The sequence below is a fragment of the Marmota flaviventris genome, chromosome 14 (genome assembly GCF_047511675.1).
Source record: "Marmota flaviventris isolate mMarFla1 chromosome 14, mMarFla1.hap1, whole genome shotgun sequence".
Lineage (NCBI taxonomy): Eukaryota > Metazoa > Chordata > Mammalia > Rodentia > Sciuridae > Marmota > Marmota flaviventris.
The window spans coordinates 82,918,897-82,936,871 of NC_092511.1; the positions used below are offsets into that span (position 1 = coordinate 82,918,897).

The 17,975-nt window shown below is 56.4% G+C and overlaps 1 protein-coding gene across 1 annotated transcript in view; it reads left to right on the forward strand.

The window, feature by feature from the left end:
• Nucleotides 1-17,975, forward strand: part of Pax8 (paired box 8) — a 72,351-nt gene that overhangs the window by 39,789 nt on the left and 14,587 nt on the right. The window contains exons 4-10 of the mRNA XM_071601260.1: nucleotides 7,253-7,418; nucleotides 9,158-9,355; nucleotides 11,004-11,092; nucleotides 11,422-11,547; nucleotides 11,690-11,865; nucleotides 16,060-16,180; nucleotides 16,523-16,729. Coding sequence (XP_071457361.1) covers nucleotides 7,253-7,418; nucleotides 9,158-9,355; nucleotides 11,004-11,092; nucleotides 11,422-11,547; nucleotides 11,690-11,865; nucleotides 16,060-16,180; nucleotides 16,523-16,729 — 1,083 coding nt within the window. The remainder of the gene's footprint in view (nucleotides 1-7,252; nucleotides 7,419-9,157; nucleotides 9,356-11,003; nucleotides 11,093-11,421; nucleotides 11,548-11,689; nucleotides 11,866-16,059; nucleotides 16,181-16,522; nucleotides 16,730-17,975) is intronic.

Consider the following 17,975-nt stretch of genomic DNA (forward strand, 5'->3'; position numbering starts at 1 on the left):
ATGTTAGCGCTCAAAGGATTTTGGATTCTGGAACTTTTCAGATTTGGAATTGTATCAGCTTGTATGGGACGCTCAGCTTATATCTCAGAATGACCTCAGTTCCTCCTGAGTGTGCTTATTTTTCTCCAACACCTGGGAAAACAATTCCTTGCATTAAAGCCCTTCTGTTGAAATACCTAGGAGTAAGTTTCTGTTTTGCAACGACACCATTGACTGATGCATACTTGGTACCTGAAGAGTCCGAAAATTCCAGGGCTGGACTGATCATGTCTTTGACCTTGACCATAGTGTTGAGCTCCCTGGCAACGAAAACCGGGAGCCAGTTTCTTTTATACCAACTGGACAGTGGCAGACTTGAAGTGGCAGCATTGCCACTCAGAACTGTCAGAAACTCCCCTCAGTGGGCTCTCTGGTTCTCAGGAGGAGCAGTTTGCACTCTTATCCACTGTGCCCCCAGCTTAGCCTGGCCCTCATGGATCTTCCCCTGAATGCATGTTGACATCGCCCCAACTCTGCTAGAAACCATGAGGACAGAATCTGTCCCCCCCGCCGTCCTCCATAGAGCCTTTATCGCCAGAGTTAGAAGGAAAGGTCTTCTTGGCTCAGAATGTAAAGACCTCCATTAATGACAGTTTCCCTGCTGGTGTCAAATGGAGAGAAAGCTTCTTATCTCAGCAGAACATGCTCCCACAGAACACACCGCCACATCCAACAGGAAGCTCTTGGTGAAAGTGCCAGCCAGCAAGTGTGCACACTTCCAGTGTTGAAGTCCAGGACTGCGTGGAAGCCACGGGAGGGCCCCCGCATGCACCCCGGCTCCTCAGCAGCAGGCCAGCCTCTTTCCTCCTGGGCTGTGGGATCTGGACCTCGTTCATGTTGAAGAGCACACTTCAGAGGAAGCCAAGCTGCTGGAGGCCAAGAGAGCTTGTGGGCTTCACTGACTGACTGTGGATCTGCCCGCCTCCCTGCCTCCCTCCCTCTCTCCTCCCCCTCCTTCCTCCCTTCTCCCCCTCCCTCCCCCCTACTTCCCTCCTCCCCCTGCCTCCCTCCCTCTTCCCCCTCTTTCCCCCCTCCTCCCCCTGCCTCCCTCCCTCCTCCCCCTCCTCCCTCCCTCCTCCTCCTGCCTCCCTCCCTCCTCCCCCTGCCTCCCTCCCTCCTCCCCCGCCTCCCTCCCTCCTCCCCCTCCTTCCTCCCTCCTCCCCCTGCCTCCCTCCCTCCTCCCCCGCCTCCCTCCCTCCTCTCCCTCCTTCCTCCCTCCTCCCCTGCCTCCATCCCTCCTCCCCCTCCTTCCTCTCCTCCTTGTATCTCAGATCACCTCAGTTCCTCCTCAATACTCTTATTTTTCTCCAACACCCAGAAAACCAATCCCCTGTATTAAAGCCTCTCCTCGTCGTGGACCTACCAAGAGAATTAAACTAGCACATGAGGCCCCACCAGCCACTCTTCTCCACCCCCAAGTTCCCTTGACTATAAAACTCTCCTCCTATTGTTTTCAACCAAATTTCTCAAAAAACAATCGTATTGATCCTTCATGTTGATGGATGTTGTGGGAGAAAGATAAAGGGTATTCTGAGAACATCTAAACAGGACCCTGACCTGCTCTGCAGGATGAAGCAGAGCCCCTGGAGGAAGTGGCCTGGAGCTGAGTTCCACAAGATGCACAAGAGTCAACAGATAAGACAAGAGGTCCAAGCCAAGGCAGCAGCATGTGCCAGGGCCCCGCAGTAGGGGATCCTCCAATAGTTCCAAGGACATGCAGAAGCCAAATCCAGAGGGTGTCACAGAAGGTGGCAAGCTCCACGCTTGCAGGGCACTGCGGTCACCAGCCAACACGAGAGAAGCAGCCTCTCTGTCGTCTAAGTGGCGATTTCCAACAGGACGCTGAATGTGCAAGTGGCAGGAAGACTTGACCTAGAGACACCTGGGACACCCACGATGTCTCGGAAGACGGGTGGTAGAGGAAGAGTGTGAGTGAGCCTCCAAGGAGAGCCTCAGAGTGGAGAAGCCCTGATATTTGAGACAGAGAAACCTGGGGGCGCAACAGACATGGTGGAAAAGAGATCGGAAAGCCCAGACTGAAGGTACAAGGAGCCAGTGGACAGCCTTGTGTGGAGACCCCTTGGAGAGAGAGAACATGGCCCCTGGCAGCCCCTCCCTGGCCACCCACTACCCCCATGGCCAAGTGCTGATGCACATGCCCAGCAGGAGGCGGTGGGCCAGTGGGAGGAAAGAAGGGATCGGGAGCAGCACATTTGCCTGCTTCTTAAGACGGGGTTGAAAACAGGAAAATCAGATGTGGTGGTGCACGCCTGAGACTGAGGCAGGAGGATCTCCAAGTTCAAGGCCAACCTCAGCAAGTTAGCGAGGCCGTAAGCCACTTAGCAAGAGTCTGTCTCTAAATAAAATACCAAAAATGGGCTGGGGCCGGGGCTCAGTGGTTAAACACCCCTGGGTTCAGTCTCTAGTACAAATATATATATATATATATATATGAAGAAAAAAATTCATGGTCAAGAAAATAATTTTTTTCCAAGGCAAGGGCTAGGGAAGCAACACGGATTAACTTAATTGCATTTGTAGCTGCAGAGGAAGGACTGAGTAGAAAGGAGATAGACAATATAAAACAAAGCCTGACCCAAAGGAGCATATCTGTAATCCTAGCTCCTCCGAGGCTGAGGCAGGAGCATCCAAAGTTCAAGGCCATCCTGGGCAACTTAGTGAGACCCTGTCTCAAAACAAAGACAAACACCAACCAAAACACCCTGGGGGACACTTTATGGAATCTCAGGTTCTAGAACAGGTCAGAGGAGGAAGACTCAATGAGATTCTGAGGTCTGAGCTTTCCTCAGACCTTCTCTTCTCCAGTCCCCTGAGGAGGACAAAGGGAGGCACAGAGATCCCCAGGGCCACCCAGCACACTGGGGTGCAGCAGACACAGGGTGCTGCTTTCCTGCATTCCTGCTCTTTTCGTCCTAATCCGAGGCTCTGTGTCTACGTGATCCATGACCTCATGGGTGGCAGGCTGATCTGCTCTGCAGGCAGGACCCTGGGGTTCCATGGTTCTGAGACACTTTCTTGGGAGCACATTGAAGCAGAAGGCATGGACTTGACTCTGGAAAGGGAGAAACTTGGAGGGCGTGGAGACCACAGACCTGCAGGTGAGCATTCGGGGAATGTTGGAGCACAGGCCAGGCTGAGATGGAGACCAGGGGTGGTGCTGGAGTCTGGGACTTGGGGGTCACCACAGAGGATCCCCGAATCACTGCCACCACTCCTACAATGCAGAGCACGTTTCTGTCCCATGTGTATGCAGGCGTTGATTAAACTGTGCGTCGGGTGTTAGGGAGACAAAGACAGGCCCTGCCCTTGAGGAATCCACACTAGATAAAGCTTCTGTTCATGCAGTCGGTTCTGTGACGGTTCTGTGACAGGGATGTGGGCAAAGCACTCCAGGGCCTGGGAGAAGTCTCCCTGCATCTTAAAGGTTTGATATCAGTGCATGTAATGAGACTCTCGGGACATCAGCCTCCTTTTTCTTCTCCTGTCTCTGCTCCTTAGAGTCTTCTAAGTGGTGAAAAATTATAAAGATGGCCTTACGCCTCTCTGAACATCACTTTCCCAAAGGAGAGAGCAAGCCCCACATAGAGCTAAGGATAAGTCCCCTGGGACCTGAGAAAGCTCTGGCCCCCTGTCTGCAGCATCCGGCCAGGCCACAGGTCTTCCTCCTCCACACCCATCCCTCCCCACCCACGCCCCTCCAGAAGGCAAAGGGTCTTTGCTTAAACCTCAAATCTCTTCCTGACTCACACCTTCCCTGCACCCGCCTCGCACCCAGCCAGGGGCTCCTACTCACTACTGGCTTCCTGCCTCAGGCCCACCCGTCTGCAGAGCATTGTAGAAAGGGGGTCAACACAGTGGGCACTAGGCCACTCCCCAGGGCAGGAAGGAAGCCTGCACCCACCTCTGGGTGTTTGGTGGTGACTCACCTCGAAAAGTCCACTCCCCCACACCGGACACAGGAAAGATGAAAGTCCTTCCATTGCAGGGACTCAGTTCAAAACCTCAAACCATAGGAGCCACTTCATCCGCAGCGGCCAGCCCTCTCCAGCTCACCTTCCTGCCTGTCCATGCCTGTCAACTTCTCCAAGTCACCAAGACTCACACATGGGATTTGCTCCTGCTTCCTGTGGAAATGCCTTCCTGGGTCACCTCCTAAACTCTCCTCCCTGCAACTGCCCTCCGATCACTTAACAGCTGGACTGACCTCTCTTGGGGACTTCTCCCTCAACATGGCAATTCCCAATTTATCTGATTGTATCCACTGAAAAGGTTTAAGGACCCAAGGGACAGCATCAAGGTTTGAGCCTCAGCACTTGGTATCTGAGTCATGATTGGCACTTGGTGGATGGGTCACTGAGTTTAAAAGAAATGAAATCCAAAGTACAAGCCCAGCTTGGTGGCACACACCAGTAATCAGTGGCTCCGGAGACTGAGGCAGGAGGCCGGCAAGTTCAAGGCCAGCCTCAGCAATTCATCAAGGCCCTAAGCAACTTAGAGAGACCCTGTTTTAAAATAAAAAACCAAAAAGGGATGGGGATGTGGCTCAGTGGTTAAGTGCCCCTGGGCTCAATCCCTAGTACAAAAAAAAAAAAAAAAGAAAACCAAAGTACATAAAGAATACTTGATATTCTTAGGAGAAGGGGTTGGAGGAAAGGGGAACAAGCAGAGTCATTCTCTTAAAATTGTCTTCACCAGCCATTACCTGGCCTAAACCAGGGACCTCCGCGTGGTCTCAAACTAGCAACAGTCACACCTTCTGGAAACTTCTTAGAAACACAGATTCTTGGTTCCGTCCTAGACCTACTAATTCAGAAACAGCCTTGAGTCCAGCCATTTTCGCCGACCTCCTCAGTGATTCTGACACGCACTTACGTTGGAGAGTCCCGGGGCCGCGCCTGGGTCAGAGCCCTCAGCCATGTGAACAAAAAACAAAATCAGAAAAACATTCCCATTTCTCTCAGGGTTTTCAGCCACCCAACACTTCTCCACGTCCATCCTCATCTTCTTGTGGCACTTGTCCCAGGACAGCAGCAGACACGAGAAGTCACATTAACTGTTCAATAGACAGAAACACTGGGGTGGCAAACCAACCCCAACCCCACCTTCTCAAAGGATGAGACTGGAACCGTCAGGTCGAGGCAGGAATCTGACCCCGTGGTTCTTGGCCTTGGCACAAACACCCAAGCCTCCTCCTCATATGGGCATCGGAAGTTCTGGAAAATGAAGGCAAAGCTGGACCTAGCAGATCGTGTCTGTTTGGGAAACTGTCCAGCACCCCTTTGTGTTTAGCCTCTGGGCCCAAAAGATCCAAAGGGCAGTATGATAGCGGGTGGGGGAGATGCGTGGCCAGAGGGGCCAGCGTGAGGGCCGCTCTTCCCACTGTCTGGGCTGCGCTGAAGGCCCCTTGGGCTTTGCTCCGGATGCGGTGGAAAGCACTCGCTGGACAGGTTGCCTAGAAGGGGCGAGGTAGCAGCCATGCCCAGGCTCACCCAGTAGCCTCCACAGGAGGGTGGTCATTGCGACTCTCACACTGGTGCTCAGCCCCTGGGCTTTTCCTCTGACTTACTGCCCAGGGCAGAGGCTCACAGTCCAGGGCAGAGGCTCGCAGCCCAGGGCAGAGGCTCGAAGCCCTTTGTTTTAAGGGAGCTGTTCTGCTGAAGGCCGCTGGAGCCCCTGAGGAGACGTGGACAGGCAGCTCAGAACGTGCTGTCACTGGGCAATGATAGGTACTCGGTGCCCGGCTAAGACCCTTCCCGCCCGCAGTCGTAAATAGACTCCACTGGCTCCCACAGGGGCCTGGTCATGGCTCCTTGTCGCCTGCCCGCTCCCTCTGACTCCCACCCCGGGGTTCTGACCACCTCCAGGTCAACCACCAAATCATGCTCTGGTGTGAAAAGACCTTCCCTACCCAGGCCACAGCACCTTCAGAAAGGACTGCAGGCCAGTCCCACACCTCACCAGCCAGCTCTGGCCACTGAGCCACTGGGTAGCCTGGGAGCAGCTCCGGTCTGAGCCTCAGACTTCGGGTGGATCCTGGCTCTTTCTGGTATAGTCTGAGTCTCGAATGAGTCATGTAAAACAAGTCACTAAAATTCTCCTGGTCCCAGTCCCCTGGTTGAATAAGTGGAGATCTGAGTCCTAAAATTAGCCCCACTGGGTGGTTTCATGGAGTGGAACATGTTAGGGAGTCTGACTGACGGTGCCCTCTGGCCTCAAAGCCTTTGCACACGCTGTTCCACTGCCTGGAATAGTTTTCTCCTTCTTCTCCCACTCGGCGGGCACCTCTTTACCCTTGGCCTCAGCTTCGACTTTCCAGGAACCCTTCTGTGATTTCCTGACCAGGGCCAGGTCCCCTCCTCTGGTTCCAACGGACTGTTTGCTACTTTGGGATTCCACTATAATAAATCCAGAGGCGAGAGCGGGCCGGGGTCTGCCTTATTTACCTCGGTGACCATGAGCCCCCCACCGTGGCTGGCACGGAGTGGGCACTCAGCACAGGTCTGCTGAGAGAATGGGCTCAGAATGGAGGAGGACCGAGGCCAGAGCAGGAAAGCAGCTGAGAGCCTGCGGCCTGATGGGGCCGTCCTGGAGCCCATGGGGTGCCCCGCCAGGCCAGTGCCCGCCATTTTAGTGCTCTGACCTGTTAGAGGAGAAACCCTGAGGCTCTCTCAGGCAGGACACCCGTGGTCAGGACTGGGGTCCACTCCCCCAAGCTCAACCAGAGACGCTCTGGGTTCATTCTTTGGTGTTTATGTTTGTGATCGGGTTTCAACACCACTTCTGTGGTTTAAAGAGAAATGGGGAGACTATGGATCTCCTCCTGAGCCCTCATTTCATAGAAAAGGAAAGGAGACCCAGGGAGAAGAGGGTCCCCCCAGGTTCACCCTGAGTCTTTCTCCTTACCTGCCTTCAGAGGAAGGAAGGGGGTTGGTGTCTGGAGTGAAGGGCTTGGTCAGAAGGAGATAGGACAGGCCCCCAGGGCCCCCAGGGCATGCTGCGCCCCTCTGGAACCAGCAGTGGGCGTCGGGTCTGAGCATCAGGACCACTGGTGCCCCGTCCAGGGGGTGGGACTCTGAGTGGGAAGGGCGTGCAGGAGGCCGACGGGGCTCAGTCACGGTGGCACACCCGCAGCTGATGCTTCCCCACCTCCCCGCCTGGTCCTGACAACTGTCCCCGGGTGTTGTGTTTCCAGGCCATGGCGGGCTGAATCAGCTGGGAGGGGCCTTTGTGAATGGCAGACCCCTGCCGGAAGTGGTGCGCCAGCGCATCGTGGACCTGGCCCACCAGGGCGTGAGGCCCTGCGACATCTCTCGCCAGCTCCGTGTCAGCCACGGCTGCGTGAGCAAGATCCTCGGCAGGTAAGCTCGCAGTTCAGCACGCCCCATGCTCTGCAGAGCTGGCCTCCCACGTCCAGCTTCAGTCCTGGGACCTGGACAGGGTGTGGTGGAGCCTCTGCCCGCTATGGCCTCCTGCTGTTCCCTGTCCTCGCTTCCTTCTCCGCCCGTTTCTCCTTCCTTTGGCTTCTCTCTTTTGGGGGGGAAGGGGGTTAACAGGACTGAACTCAAGGCACTCGACCACTGAGCCCCATCCCCAGCCCTATTTTCTATTTTATTTGGAGACAGGGCCTCACTGAGTTGCTTAGCGCCTTACCACTGCTGAGGCTGGCCTTGACCTCGCCATCCTCCTGCCTCGGCCTCCCGAGCTGCTGGGATGACAGGGTGCACCACTGCGCCCGGCTCTTTTTTATCCTTTACCCATGTCTTATTTCTGCAGCCGTCTTTGCTCTTCATACAGGAGACTCACCCCCCCAGTTTCTTCTCTGGTGACACCTAGGGAAATGGGGCCCTTAGGAGGGCCCCACAGTAGAGAAGGCTCCTGGGGTCTAACCACTGCAAAGGGGACGTCTGGGTTTGTGCCCCTGCAACAGAAGCAAGAGGGTGGCTTGCTCAGTCTCCAGGCCCAGCTCAGCCTCCCTGAGTAGCCTCTCTGGGAGTCAGGCCTAGAGGCTGGGATTCTTACGAGGTGACACTCGGGACTCCTGGGAACTGCTCCTCTATAAGCACCCAACATGGTGGCCCTCAGCCCCAGCTGCCCTGGAAGAAACTTAAACATAACAATAAAATTAAGTGTCTGTGCTCTAGCTCAGACTGACTTAGGGGACTGGGTCTAAGCCCCCATCTTCCCTCTGCAACCAGGTTGGGAACTACTTCAGTGGGGACAGGGGCAGCACAGGCTTCCAGCAGAAATGCCCCGCCCTGGAGGACTCTGGGTTTTGAGGTAGTTCCATGCACCCGTCCCCCTCCTCCACCCCTCACGTGGATTCAGGGGGACCCCCGGTGCTAGGAGGCAAAGGGCCTGGCTGTAAGTGAACCCTGGAAACCCCGACTCCCTGCCCTGGGCTGTCAGGTTGGGGTCCAGGAGAGGGGATTCCCGAGATGGCTGTGGAGTCCCAGACAGGAGAGGAGCTCTGGTCACTAGTGACCAACACAGAGTTTGGAGAGACAGATTGGCCCCGATGGCAGAAGAGGGTGTCTACAGCAGGGAGGGGAGGATGTCCTGACCCAGGCCACCCATCTGCCACAGCAGAGAGCGGGGCAGAGGCTGGACGCGAGCAGGCTCAGCTTGAGGGACTGAGCCTGGCCAGGGATCCCCAAGGCTGGCCTCCAGAGTCCAGGGGACCAGCCTCACACCGGCAGTGGAAGCAAGATGGTCAAGGAGAAGATCAGTCAGCCTTCAGCCCAGAGAAACCGCCACTGTGCCCCACGGTTCCCACTGGGCCCAGCCAAGATGCCCCTCCTTACAGGGGACACCTCGTGCCCCTGGCCCTGATGGGGGCAGGCAGAGCCTGGACAGAGGCAAGGCAAGGAGAGGAGCCGGGGCGTCCAGCACAGGGCTCTGGTTTGGCGGCAGCATGAGCCTCCCCAAGAAAGGGATGTGCACAGTTCTGGGCACGCCAGGTGCTGGAGGCAGCCTCGGGCACCTCACTCCCATGGCCCTCCCCAGAAGCTTCAGACAGACGGCGGGGGGGCTCTGGCGACGTCCCCCCCAGAGACCCCCTGCTTATTGGGTAATTCTTTGGGGTTCTCTATTGGAGTAGGTACTACGAGACTGGAAGCATCCGGCCTGGAGTGATAGGGGGCTCCAAGCCCAAGGTGGCCACCCCCAAGGTGGTGGAGAAGATTGGGGATTACAAGCGGCAGAACCCCACCATGTTTGCCTGGGAGATCAGGGACCGGCTCCTGGCCGAGGGCGTCTGTGACAATGACACCGTGCCCAGTGTCAGCTCCATCAACAGGTGAGAGACTACAGCCTCAGGTCTTGGGCGGGTGCCTGGCTTTGGGATCATGAAGGAACTGAGCAGGGGCCCAACCCAGAGGGACTCGGGCCTTGGGCTGCAGAGTTGGCAGGACCTCTCTGTCCCTGCAGGTGTCCCCCCTGCCTCCTCTCTCCACGCTGGGGGCACCCTCCCCCTGCCCCACTCCACAGGGACCCATCTGCACCTTCCTTCCTCAGATACCACATCCTCTTTCATTTGACCAAAGAATGTTCCTGAACTGGTCTTCTCCTGACCCCTCTCCTGGCCCCATTCAAGCACCTGGTCATCTGTTCAGCCCTGCAGATAGTTACCACCCATCAAGCGCTTACTCTTCATCCATTATTCATCACTCACTCAGTTACCCATCACCTGCAGGCCCTGGGGACACAAAACTCCTCCCCTGTGCAGCTTACAGTCTAATAGGAGCACAGACGCAAACCCAGTATCCACACAGACATTATAAAAATGCAGCTCCAAGTCCTGCTAAGGACAGGAACATGGGGGCATGTGGACCAGCACAGGGTGACTTTATGGGGTTATGAAAGGCTTCCCTTCAGTAAGAGGCAAGGAAGAAGAGCTGACTAGTCAAAAGGGAGCAAAGGAAAAAGGTCTGAGACATTCAAATGCCCTGTGGCTAACAGGGTCTTATACAAGAAGCTAAAGGAGAGCCAGCAGACAGAGGGAAGGGAACCTGAGGCATGCTGAGGTGTTGGTGCCAAGTTACATACTCTTTGCTTTTGACCTCTGAGCCCTTGTCAGATTTTAAGCAGGATGCTGACTTGCATTTCAAAAATCTCACCTTGCCCCAATAGGGTGAGTCGATTGGAAAGGGTCAAGAGTGGAGGAGTGGGCCATGAGTGCCCGCGGCGGGAAAGAACACTGTTGGCATGCGCTGAGGTTATCAAGGAAGGATCAAGGCTGGAGAAGTTATCAAGGTCAAACCCACTTTTGGGGACGAGCTTGATTGGGAGGAGCAGGCAGATGCCCCATCTGCACTTGACCTTGAGTGACTGATGTTTCCAACATGACATGAGGACACAGGCAGGGCCGGTGTGAGGACAGAGATCAGGGGTTTGGATGTTGTTCTAGTAGCTTTCTCGTTGCTGTGACTAAATGACCCGAGCATCACCTCTATAGAGGAGGAAGAATTTATTAAGGGCTCATGGTTTCAGAGGTCTCAATCCATAGACAGCAGGCTCCATTCCTCAGGCTGGAGGTGAGGCTGAACCTCATGGCAGGAGAGTGTGGCGGAGGGAAGAGGCTCACATGGGGATCAGGAAGCAGAGAGAGACTCCACTCGCCAGATACAAATACGTACCCCAGAGCCAGCCCCATGCCCACCTGCCCAGCCACACCCACCACCTCAGCTGCCATCAGCTCATCCCAGCAGGGGTCAGTTCACTGGGCTGAGGCTGACACCCCAGTCATTTCTCCCCTGAACCTTCTGGCATTGTCTTACACCTGAGCTTTGGGGACATCTCACATCCACACCATCACAGACGTGGACTAGCTGAGTCGGAAACCCCTCTGAGATGACCAGTGGAGTGTCAGAAAGGCCACCTATCTGGGCAGTGCTCGGGCCTGTTTCCTCCCCTTTCTCTAGTGACATTCTTGTTCTTTCTCGCAGAATCATCCGGACCAAAGTGCAGCAACCGTTCAACCTCCCCATGGACAGCTGCGTGGCCACCAAGTCCCTGAGCCCGGGACACACACTGAGTGAGTTCTGGGGGCTTGGAAGCTCACAAAACCCCTGGCACACAGACCCCCACCGCGTCCCCACAGGAGCCCCCAGACGCACCCCAGCACCCATGCCACCCACCTGCCCCAGCCCCTGAGTGGACGGAGCTGTCACGTTGACAGGCCTGTCTTGGTCCCCATGGAAGGTCCCGTGGACACACAGAGGTGGGAAGGACAGGCATGGGTGACTCCAGCTGCCACCAGGGCTCAGGGCTCGGGTCACCACGTGGCTGGCTGGTCCCTCCAGGATGGCTGCAGGGGCTGGGGGCACTCCCTCCGCCTGACACTCTCCCTCTCGCCCACTGCAGTCCCCAGCTCTGCCGTCACGCCCCCCGAGTCCCCCCAGTCGGACTCCCTGGGCTCCACCTACTCCATCAACGGGCTCCTGGGAATCGCCCAGCCTGGCAGCGACAGCAAGAGGAAAATGGATGACAGTGAGTCCTGTGGGGACGGGCGGGGACACTCGGGGCTCTGTCCCCCACAGGGTCGCAGGCCTAGACCTGGGAGCCCGGCCCTTGGCGTCCCTGGATGGGTGGATGGCTCTCCTGAAAACCTTCTCCCTGCCTGGCTACGCAGGTGACCAGGATAGCTGCCGGCTCAGCATCGACTCCCAGAGCAGCAGCAGTGGGCCCCGGAAGCACCTGCGCACGGACGCCTTCAGCCAGCACCACCTGGAGCCACTCGAGTGCCCATTCGAGCGGCAGCACTACCCCGAGGCCTACGCCTCCCCCGGCCACACCAAAGGCGAGCAGGTGGGCCAGGCTGAGTCCGAAGAGCTCTGGGGCCGGGGGCTGGGGGGTGGTGTGCTGGGGCACCTGCTCCACGTGGCCTCGAGCCTCAATTTCCCTGGGTGCTCCGGCAGCTCCACTCCTGGCCTCTCGCCTGCCCTCACCTTGGAGCCTGTCCCTTTAAGGGTGGGTGGCATAGCCAGGGGTGCCATCTCTGTGCTATCAGGGCCGGATGCTGTCACTGTCAATTGGCCTTCCCGCTATGACCTGAGCACCCTTCTGGCCCCACCTCCCTTTGCACACCCCATGAGCCTGCATTACTCATGTCCCCAAGCATGCCACCCTCGTCCACACCCCTCTGCCCTGGCACACCATGTGCCCTCCGCAGAGAATGCCTTTCCTCCTACTTCTCCTCCTGGAAAAATACCACTTGGCCGCTATGACTCAGCTCAACGCCGCTCTGCGAATCCACCCCTGCCCCTCAGACGTGCTCCGTCCCCTGTCTCTGGTCCTGCGACCCACACGTGGCTCCTGGGGACTTCTCAGGTGCATGGAAAGGACCTAGTGGGCGCAGCGAGGCACAGTGGTGTCTGGAGGGTGGTGCAGGCTCTCGGCCATGGCTCTCGTCCCCAGCACCTAACTCTGCGTGCCTCTTGGAATAGCCACTCAAGGCTGTCCCAGGAGGGCACAGAGGTGCCTGGGGAAATCGAGACAGTAGGTCACCAGCTGCTGGGAGTCTTTCTTCCCAGCACCCAGGACAGGTTGGCCTCTGGGAAAAGCTGAGCGAGATGTGAGAGGTCCCTTCCCGAGGCCAGCAGAGCCTCTGCCTCGCTGGCAACCACTTAGCCCTGGGTTCATATTGTCTGGGGAGCATTGAGTCTGGCCCCCAAGTCAGCCAGCTGAGGAGCCTCCCTGGGGGGCCCACGCTGATCCAGAACGGAGGCGAGCCTGTGTGTGTGTACGTACACCTTTAAGATCTAAGTAGGACAGTAGGGGTGCTGCCAATGATCAACTGAACAGTCGCCAGTGGCCGGCTGGACTGCTGGCCCCCGGCCAGCCCCACAGCTGGGCAGGCGATCTGCGTCAGCGATTTTATCAGCCTTGGCTGTGACAACGATGAGGGGTGCAGAGAGAGCTGGCCGTCCCGTCGGCAGACCTGGGAGAGGGCCTGGGTGCTCATCTGAGGGTCGGCACAGCTCCAGGGGGGGACAGGGCATCCATAGTGGCCTACAGGATGGCCTCTCTGTGAGAGCAGGCCTGCAGAAACCAGAGTGCAGCTCCAGCTGCCCCAGAGAGCAAAGAAACCCCCTGATAACACCTGGGCACCTGCTGGGTCCCAGAGCCATTTCCTGGCTCCAACCTAACTCCCAAAGGACCCTGCCTGGCTACAGAGAGCCCCTGGACCCTGCTGGCATATATATTCGGGGGATCCAGGAATGAGAGGCTCTCAGAGCTAGAGGGGACCTCAGGGACCACCCAGTCCTCCTTCCCCACTTGTGTGGAGATAGCCCAGGCCCAGAGAGCAGGCAAAGGCTTGAGGAAATAGATGGCTGCCAGGCTCAGGCCTATCAGCCCCAGTTTTATTCAGACGGTGCCACTTTACCTGCTTGGCAAAGATGCTTCCATATACATCCTGGTTTGAATGAAGACCAAGCAAAAGCATCTGAAACTGCCACCACCACCACGCAGCCTACAGAGGAGGAAATCCAGGTGCAGACTGTGAATCACTCCTTCTCTCAGGCACCTGGCTGGGTGGTGAGGGGCACGGAGAACCCAGCCTGTGCCCAGGGCTTCTTAGGTCTGAGCCCCTGCCTCCCCAGCCTTTGGTACTGACTGTGCTTCCAGAGTAACACTGTGTTCTCGCACATGGGCACAGAGAGGCCCCCTGGCTGGGGGATCCAAGAGCAAAGCACCGATTCTCACACTTGACCTTAGCATGGGGCAAAGACACCAGCTTCTTGTCTGGAAAATCAATCAGGGGAAAAAGTTTAACGGGAACTCCTGGTGGCCTCTGTCCTGGTTGCTATTTCACTAGGGAGCATCATCAGAAGCCCGTAGAGCTCTCCTTCTGCTAGTTCACAAGCCCACCAAGAAGCGGACCAACACAGCATGAATATTATGATGCTAGAGACCAAGAATTTGGCAGCTTCTGACTCTTCCCCAAACCCCCAAATAATATCTATCATAACTGCTCATTGAGCATCTGTTGTCAGCAAGCATTCTGGGATGAGCGTTGCATATAAGTTTGTAGATAATATCTCATTCACTCTTCACATCGGTGAAGCAGATCCTAGGTCTATTGGAATAGGGGAGTGCAGGACTAGGTCTGATTCCCACCTGCTAACACAGGTGAGAACAAGGCTGCAGGAAGTCAGATAAACTAAACGCCTTGGCTTGCCTGAGTTCTGAAGCATTGTGCGGCTCTGCCCCAAATCCAGGTTCAACCCCAGAAAACAATCCAGTCATCTCTGAGATGTTTAAGCCATTCAAAACGTTAGACTCTAGTTGTTTCTTTTTTCTTCTTTCATTGAATAGCCTGGTTTTTGGAGACTAGAAATATCTTGAGTAAATATTTTGATATCAAATCAACTCAACCAAAGGCCTTCCAAACTTTTCTTATACTGTCTAGAATTTAGGGATTTTATTCAATTTCATTAAGCCAGGCTGGGCTCTGAGCAACTCTGCCCTGCCTGGGAGTTGGCCCCCTCGGAAGGCACGGAACCAGAGCACCACTTAGTCAGTAATTGCTGCTACATGCTAATGGTGCCCTGGTGCCCTCCAGAATTGCCTGCAGCTTCCAAAGGTGCCCAGCATGCAACCAGAAAGCGCTGCAGCTTTATGGAGAGTCCTGCTCAGTGGAAATAACCAAGAGCGACAGGCTTTCGTTGAGCTGTTATGTAACACGCAGCACACCTGGATATCAGTTTCACAGTGTCTCCTGAAGGGTGTTTGTGTGTGTGTGTGTGTGTGTGTGTGTGTGTGACCCATGTGTAGGAAACAGGTGTGTGCTGTCCCTCCCTGGTGGAAGGTATTCTCCTGTCTTTAGTTGAACAAGTTGTTTTTTGAAGGAACACCTTAGGCCATGGTCATGTTCAAGACTGGGGAAGTCAGTAGGAGTCCTAAAGTAAGGTTTTTTGGGGAAGGAAAACCCCAAGCACCTGATGAAGAGATTTGCAACCAAAATGAACAGCAAGCATCTTTCAAGCAGAATCTGCATGCTGCTTTTGGCTTGGCTTTGGAGAGAGAATGCACCTGTCCTGTGGACCAGAGTCAGACTCTGATGTCCTAGGTTTAGTCCTGGTTTCAATAAGCAAAACAGGGACATTTACCCTCGTGGTCCAGCCTCTACATGTACCAAACAGACATGGTCACATGCACTCATGTCAAGGGACTGGGGAGGGGGGACTCCATGAGATTGACAGGCAAAACCCCAATGTAAGTATAAGAAGTGGTCAGGATGTCATCCGGTTTAGGGCAGCAGGTGACACAGCAGAGCACTGGAATCTGAATCCCACCTCCAGCCCACAGGGGAGGGTGTGGAGTTTCTGAACCTCTCTGTGCCTCATTTTCTTTCTTTCTTTCTTTCTTTTTTTTTTTTTTTTGTTGTTGTTGTTGCTGGGGATTGAACTCAGGGGCACTCAACCACTGAGCCACCCCATTTTGTATTCTATTTGGAGACAGGGTCTCACTGAGCTGCTTAGCGCCTTGCTTTTGCTGAGGTGGGCTTTGAACTCAAGCCACCCTCTTGCCCTAGCCTCCCGTGTGCCACCGGGACCCACTGTGCCTGCATTTTCTATTTGAAGGTGAATACCTGAATAGTGGCTGCAGGACTGTGAACTGCCTGTTCCAGCCACTGGCATTGGCCATGCTCAAACCATGTGAGGGGACAAGGAGAGACCAGTGTCCAGCAAGGACACAGTTCCTTAAAGAACACCAGCCATCCTGTACCTGGACTCTCCTGCCACCAGCCAACCTTGAACTCTGGGCCCTCGGAAGAGGCACTCCCACTGTGGGACTGGGAGAAGAACAGCAGGGCTTTGAGTTGCAGAATAGGAATTCCTTCAACAGGCCACCTGGAACAAGGGACACCAGGAGCCAAGGAGGAAAGGGGCCTTTCCTGGGGAGATTAGGGCCCTCATGTCCAGAGACAGGCTGCAGGCTCTGGAAAACTTAGCCAGGGCCTCCCTGTGCCCTACTGATTCCTCTTTCCCCCCGCAGGGCCTCTACCCGCTGCCCTTGCTCAACAGCACCCTGGAGGATGGGAAGGCCACCTTGACCCCTTCCAACACGCCCCTGGGGCGCAACCTGTCGACTCACCAGAGCTACCCCGTGGTGGCAGGTAGGATGCCAAAGCGCCTGGGCCACCCGGGCCCAGCTGCGAGGGCGGCTGGAGGGCAGGGGAGGGCAGATGTGGCTGATGTCAGGAGGAGCTTCTGTGGCCCCAGCCTGGAGAGGAGAGGTGGGCTGCAGGCTGGGCCTCCAGGGGGACAAGGGGGCGTGCCTCAGCCCACCTCCTGGGTCTCCTGGCGCCCTCCTGCGGGCACAGGCGGCATCGCACCTGCGGGCCCACGGCCACCTGCCGCCCGCCTGCCCGCCGCAGGCCGCATCCATGGCTGTCGTGCATGTGCCCGCCCCGCCATCTCACACCCCTCTCTCCTTGTTGTCTCCCTCCCTCCGGCAGATCCTCATTCACCCTTCGCCATAAAGCAGGAAAGCCCCGAGCTGTCCAGTTCTAGCTCCACCCCTTCCTCTTTATCTAGCTCCGCCTTTTTGGATCTGCAGCAAGTCGGCGCCGGGGGCCCCGCGGGCGCCTCGGTCCCGCCCTTCAATGCCTTTCCCCATGCTGCCTCCGTGTACGGGCAGTTCACGGGCCAGGCCCTCCTCTCAGGTACGACAGGGAGGTCCCCGTGCAGGTACGCGGGGGGAGGGAGGGCCTCGGGCTGGCCCAGGTCCCCGGCCCCACCTGGGCCAGCACCGCCGCTTTGTGTCCCGCGACTTGGCGGAGGTGGCGGCGCCCAGGCGCGGTTCCGGTGCGGTCTGGACAGGCTACGAAGGGACAGGCGCTCTGGGGGTGCCAGGAAGTGGTGCAGGCCCCCCCCCCCCCAGGACCCCGTGGAAGAACAGGGACCCAAAGGCAAGGAGCCAGATGCTGAAACTGAGGACATTTGGTCTTGGTCTTAAAGTGAAAAAAAAGGGGAAGAAGAAAACCTCATAGGGCAAAGGCAGTGACCTTTGATCCTTTCTGGATCAAAGTCCTCAAAAGGAATGGGGGCCAGTTCCATCTAGGCCTCTGTGATGTAGCTCTCCCCATTTGCACAAGGCAGGGCCAGCCAAGGATGCTCCTGCATCTTTCAACCAAGTAAGGGGGGGCAGATTGACAAATGGGGGGGGGGGAGGCCCTGATGGGCCTCCTGTCAGGAACCTCATCTGCTTTAAAACATTGAGAGCTAGAAGCAGGTTCAAACCACCTGGAGCAAACCTTGCCCTGCACGGAAAGGAGAAACTTGCCCATCCACAGGTGGGAGCATGTATCCTGCATCCGAGGCTGGACCTGAATCCCAGGGCCAGTCCTCAGGTTCTCTGTCTCCCTGACAGAAGGGCATCCTCCCAGCCAGCCAGGGCCTGTGCTGTGTGTAAAAGTCCAGGTTTGTCTTGGGCAGAGACAGAGACCCCCAGTGAAGTCTGAAGGGCATCCACAGAAACGAACTACTTCAGATGTGGACCAGCCAGGCAGAAGGCCAACCAGGCAACTATTAGCTCAGCAGAGACCCGTCTCCCTTGTGTTGGAGCTGTCTCCAAGGTGTGCAGGCATTTAGGGACAGAGAGAATGCCTCCCTGCCCTTGCTCCCATCCTGACTACCCTGAGAGGCTAGAGCAGAGACCAGGGCAAGGGGGCAAGGACACCTGGTACAGAGACAACCCAGAGTCAGACCGGCCATCTGCACCGTGCTTTCACACATGCTGGACCTCACAGGTTGTCTTGAAATGAAGTCTTTTATGGGCACCAGGTAGCCCAGCTAGCTCAGTGAAGGGCTGCGCTGTTTGAGTAGGCCTTGCCCCCAGAGAGCCTTTGGACGTGAAGCCACTGTCCCAGAGGGCCAGCACCTCTGCCAGCCCAGAGAGATCTCTGAGTC